Source organism: Mauremys mutica, chromosome 7 (genome assembly GCF_020497125.1).
Source record: "Mauremys mutica isolate MM-2020 ecotype Southern chromosome 7, ASM2049712v1, whole genome shotgun sequence".
In the NCBI taxonomy this organism is placed as follows: Eukaryota; Metazoa; Chordata; order Testudines; family Geoemydidae; genus Mauremys; species Mauremys mutica.
In genome coordinates this window covers 75085420-75091161 of record NC_059078.1, presented here as the reverse complement: position 1 = coordinate 75091161, position 5742 = coordinate 75085420, and the positions used below count along the sequence as shown (strand labels likewise).

Here is a 5742-nt window from a genome sequence, read left to right as displayed (position 1 = left end):
AGGAGATGGTGGGGGGACATGCTGCTGCTTCCGGGAGCTGCGCGGAGCCACGGCATGCGTGGAGTGGGACAAGCCCCCAACCCCATTCCCAAGCTGGAGCACCAGAGCGATGCAAACCCCGGACTCCGCTTCCTGGCAGGAGCTCGAGGGCCAGATTAAATGTCTGAAGGGCCGGCTACGGCGCCCCGGGCCATAGTTTGCCCACCCCTGCCCTGCACTAGCCCATACCCCACCCCTAGGTCTGCCACCTCTGTCCATAACAGCACTTTAGTTTCAGAAAAAAATAGTGTAATATTCAAGTTTTCCTGAAGAACTGCTACATTTAAGGACAGATTTTTTTGCTCATAAGGTATAGTACTTTGTTCTGCAAATAGTCCCATTCATTTAATTGGAATGACTCACTGCTAAATCTGAGTAAAGGGGATAAAATCTGGCCTTTAATATAGAGTTTCTACTCAGATGATCACCATTATAATTCTAGCAACCAAGGGAGTTTAAAATTAATTAGCTAAACATTTCTGTGTGGAGAGAAACAGAAGCTGTTCGATTTTTGGCTACTTCTGAATATTTCAGAGAAAGATGTTTTGTCTAAACATTATCATCCAGTTTAACTAGTACTCACTTCACTATTTCATTGGCCAACGGAGATATTACCCAGGAGATATTAATATTTTCACTTGGTTCTATGGATGATTTTGGAGATTTGAGGTAGAAAATTAGCCATGTTACATGTATCCCTTGTGGTGTGGTCTCAGGCAGGGCTTACTCCTGCGTCAAGAAAGATTATGGCTAATAGGATTTGGTACTTGGAAGCTGCTGGCATGTCTGGTACACACCCTGTGTTTTCTTAAAGAAGAATATGGACCCCATTCGTCGCATCATTTTTCTTCTTCTGGCCTTTTACAGGATAAACTCAGCTCTTTCTTATTGTGTTATAGGATGCTCCTGCTCCAGTGATAGCTTTGGAAGGTAAGAAATGTTGGCATCTTAATAATAATCTTCAGAAGAGTGTTTTGGAAATTCTTAGTGTGGATTGGGCAGTCTTGTGAATACTAGCCAGTAATAGATGGCCGTATGTTGTGGATAGCTGTAATATTGTTTGCGTATTACTAGTTTGAGTAAATAATAAGGTATCTGGGATATGTATTTTAAGATAGTTTTTATTGGGTTAAATTTTTCTTTTGCAGGGAGAGGGAGGTTAACCATATCTAATAATACAGTACTTATGAGAATGTCCTGTTTCCAGTTCCCACTGTACATATTAGGTAGAACAGTTTGTTACCCATGAGCACAGTGTATTAGCTAAAGCTTTACTGATTTCCTCTCTAGGAGTTTGCTGTGCATGTCTACATCCCTGAGAAAGATACCTGGAGACATCCCTCAAGACATCAGAAAAATTAGAATAGAAAACTCTCATCTAACAGAACTGCCTCGTGGGTCATTCTCCAATGCCAGTGCCTTGGAATACCTTTGGTTGAATTTTAATAATATCACAGTTATGCACCTAAAGAGCTTAGAATACCTGAAGGATCTGACAGAGCTGAGATTGCAGGGAAACAAGTTAAGTTCAGTTCCATGGACAACATTTCAAGACACTCCAGCTTTAAAAATATTGGATCTAAAGCACAATAGACTGGATGTTCTTCCAGAGCATGCACTCAGGTATCTGCCCAACCTGACCTACTTAGACTTATCCTCAAATCAGCTTACTGTCATATCCAGGGATGTCTTCTATAATTGGCCTGTGTACCAGAAAACCCAGCAGTCTGAGAGGAAGATGGAAGCTAATTCCAACGCTGTCCTGGCTTTACATGATAACCCATGGATCTGTGACTGTCGCCTTAGAGGATTTGTCCAGTTTATCAAATCTGTTAGCCCACCAGTTATTCTGATGAATTCTTATTTAACTTGTTCAAGCCCTAAATTTAGGGCAGGGAAGTTCTTTCATGAAGTGGAGCTCAACAGTTGCATGAAGCCAATAACCTCATCCCTTGACTCCAACCTGACTGTGCATGTGGGATTGAATGTTACTATGGTCTGCTTGGTACAGGGCAGCCCCTCCCCAGCAGTCTGGTGGAACTATGGCCTAAAACATTTAAGGGCATTTAATGGTAAGCAATGGTGTCTATTTTTTATTTACAATGTAAGGAGTGGGAGTTAGTTCCTTGCCTACTAGTGAGTCATTCATACAGCACTTAACCATTACAATTATTTGAAATAACACAGTTAGCAGGCTCGGGTCAGAAATGGCGCAGAGCAGTCATGGAGACTAAGTGCAGCAAAGCTATTTTAAGTAGGATTTCAGAGTCAATTTGGGAAGGGAGAAGCAGAGATTTTCACCAACAAGCTTCTCTCTTTTCTGTGATCATAGGTATGGTGAAAAACAGGAGACTGTGGAAAAAAAAGATAGATTATCCAAGGGCAGGTGCTTACAGGCCTTTTCCTGTTCCTAACGTTTCTTATGTTCTTATGGCTTTTCACACAGACAATACAGCAGCTCTGTTATCTAACTGATAAAGTAAACCTACAAGTTTTTCTACATACCAAAATATATTCCCCTGGTTCTTGCATAAAACAATAGGTCACAGAGTCTGCTTGCTCTATTCCCTTCTGGATTTTATCTCTCTTAATGAGGTCATCTCTTCTCCAAAGACTACAATCCAAAATTCATTACCATTCCTCTTTTTTCCCCCATAGCTTAGATCCTTAAGAGACTCCATCTCTTACTGACTGCCTTCAGTAGTACAATTTATGTATTTTCATAAGATCATTTTTTATAATGCATCCAATTTTCTACACAGAATTCTGAGTGGCACCACGACTCCTGACACTTAAACGAAATAGTGTTAATCATGAATCCCAGAATATTATTTGCTTTTATTTTAATGTTTTATCAGCATTTGTCATTTTCCCTTAACAAGCCACATATTACATCAATTCTATATATTCTCTCGTCATATATCCATAACCACTATATCTAAATAGATTAGACAGAATATTTTCAACTAGTAGCAAATGCTATTGTTAAGATTGTTTTTTAGTTTCCATCCAATCCACCTTATGTTGCTCATAATTTTCTTCAACAAATTCCTTTGAGGCTGAAATTTGCCTTGTCTGGTATAATGGACGATAGAATTTAGCCCAGCATACATGTCCAGGTCCATTAAAACACTTTCTCTTTGATTTATTATCACTTATGTAAGCCATTTGAACTGCGGAGCATGTAAGAATAAGGAGGCTTTTGCTGAGAAATAAAAATAGGAGCTCTTTGTGCTTTTCCCCCTCGATTTTTTAATGATTTCACCTGTATTTAGAAAATCTGTATGTGTGTACATCAGCAATCCAGCACATTAATGAGCAAATGTACAATAACAACCAGTAAGGCAATGGGAGAAATGCGATTAAGATACTGAATATCATCACTAGCTTCCAAGGAGCTAGGGAAACAGTGATTTCAACCAAAGAATCTGAAAATGATAAAAACATATCATGACATTTTCCTCTAATGTTAATCTCAGCTGTGTATATATCTAAGCCTGGGCAGCCTAGGTAGCAATACACTATGTCCACACCTTGGGTCATACGTAACTTTTTGCTGGCCTAGCTGTTCATCTGTATTTAATGTAGTCATAACACCTGTGTTCTGCATTTCTCATGAAGCAAGTGGTTTACCGTGTTCCTGACCTATTTCTCCCCTCCTTCTCAAAGCACACATTTGTCATGTGATGTCATGCTGTTCCCATGAGATGGAACATTATTCAATGAGTGAGACTGGTTAGAAAATGGAGGGATAGGTAAAAGAAACAGCCTCAATATTTTCATTACATTTTATGTCTGAGATTAGTTTTTGTTTGGGGTTTTGAGTCATAATTTCCTGAGCCCTATCTACCAAGAAGTCCTTATTTCCCTCAGAGTAACTCACAGTCAGGGGATGAAGTGAATTCCTAGAGTCCCTGTGCCTATTACACAGCTGGTGGTGAGTAGTACAGCCTGACATGTCTGCTCTTGATCTCCTTTTCTCTCCAGTGTCCACTACACACATCAGTGAAGATACAATGAAATCAGAGTTGGTGATTCCTTCAGCTCACCTTATGGATGAGGGCAATTACACCTGCATGGCTGCCAACTTCATTGGCAACACCTCTACTATAATCTCCCTGAAAATCCAGGCTCCCAGAATGGTAGCTTCTTCCTCGTCTTTCTCTTCCTCTGTCTCAGAAGAGAATGCCTATGTTGATGTTAGGATAGCCAAACAGACGGTGTATGGAATTACGCTGGAGTGGTATGCAGTGACTGAGAATCCAGGAGAAACTTGGTACACCCTCCACTTTGGGAAGTATGACGACTCCAAGAAGGAGATGATTTATATTGGCCCGGGCACCAACACATACTCAGTCAATGACTTGCTCCCAGCTACCAAGTATGAGGTGTGTGTCACCTTAAGGAACCAGACACCCCGAAAGGGCCAATGCATTGTGTTTGTCACAGGCAGTGACATCAGTGAACTAGAGCAGAGGGAGAAGCTCATCCATATCATCATCATTGTGTGTGCCATGGTGCTGGCAGTCCCCGCTGGGATGTATGCGTGCACCACAGAAACCCGGCTTAACTGCATGGAAAAGTGCGCTGGATTCTGCCACAAGAATCGCAAAGGGCAGAAGAACCTGAGAGCAGGCAACAAAGAAAACACCTTTGACAGCTTGCCAACTGGCAGCGAGGAGGGGCTGTGTTACCGAGACTCCAGTGAAGACAAGAGAAAGCCAAGGTCTCCGGAGGACAAGGAGAAGCCCGACAAACACAAACCTAATCACAGAAATAGCGCTGATCTCTATTAGCTGACAAAAATTCAATCCCATATTAGAGTAGATCAAGTTAAATATAGAAGGGCCAACAAAAATATACATAAACCTAGGGCTCTATGTTACATAAACACTGAGAACTTGCTATGCAGACATACAACCTTGTTTTTCAAAGGATTTTGGCAACATCTGAAACCTTAAGGAAAAATGGGGTTATTGGTAAGCAGGAGAGTAATGCATGGCATGCACGTTGCTGGCAGGGGAGCCGATATACATACTTCCAGCTACCTGGGAAATTCAATTAAATAGAGGACAGATACATGGCATTGTAATCTTTACAAATTATTCATACATGGACAACACTTGGGGAAATTACTGAGATAAATTTATTCTAGTATTTTCATATGTATGTATATCTATCTATATCTATCTATATATCCCCAGCCTATTAACTATTTGAGCCACAAAAATGGCTCCTTCAGCCCTTACTGCAGCTTAATGCTGATAGACAAAATGATACCCAATGATGAAATGAAATTCTAAGTCAGTCTCTCACTTGCATAGCTTAACTGACCACAGAGTTTCAGAAGTGGAAAAGAATTATTTTTGATCTCTCATTGTTAAATACATGCCTTTATCTTGTGCTCTTTGGAGTATCCATATGTATTGCAGCATTTGGGGACAGTGAACATGAGCGCTTTCAAGATAACTTTCCTTACAACCCTGTTTCTCTTGCTTATAACTTTCCAGGACTTTGGTCTTGGTGCAAATTGATATATTTTTGTTATTTTTTGTTGGGATAAGTTCACAGGCAAAAAAAAAGTGTTAACAGTTTTTGAGTTATCGCCATGTGAAAATAAACACTTTTTTTTCCATTTCGAAGGAAATTTAAGAACTATTTTGCACATAGATGATTGAAAAACAGCTGCACTTTGTAACATTA

At 40.3% G+C, this 5742-nt stretch overlaps 1 protein-coding gene across 1 annotated transcript; it reads left to right on the top strand.

Annotated features, from left to right (window-relative positions):
• Positions 1 to 859: 859 nt before the first annotated feature.
• LRIT2 (leucine rich repeat, Ig-like and transmembrane domains 2) lies at positions 860 to 4989 on the top strand. The gene is made up of 3 exons (XM_045024895.1): positions 860 to 969; positions 1330 to 2111; positions 4027 to 4989. The coding sequence occupies exons 1-3, from the start codon at positions 860 to 862 to the stop codon at positions 4833 to 4835; spliced, it is 1701 nt and encodes a 566-aa protein (XP_044880830.1). The 3' UTR covers positions 4836 to 4989.
• The last annotated feature ends 753 nt before the right edge of the window (positions 4990 to 5742 follow it).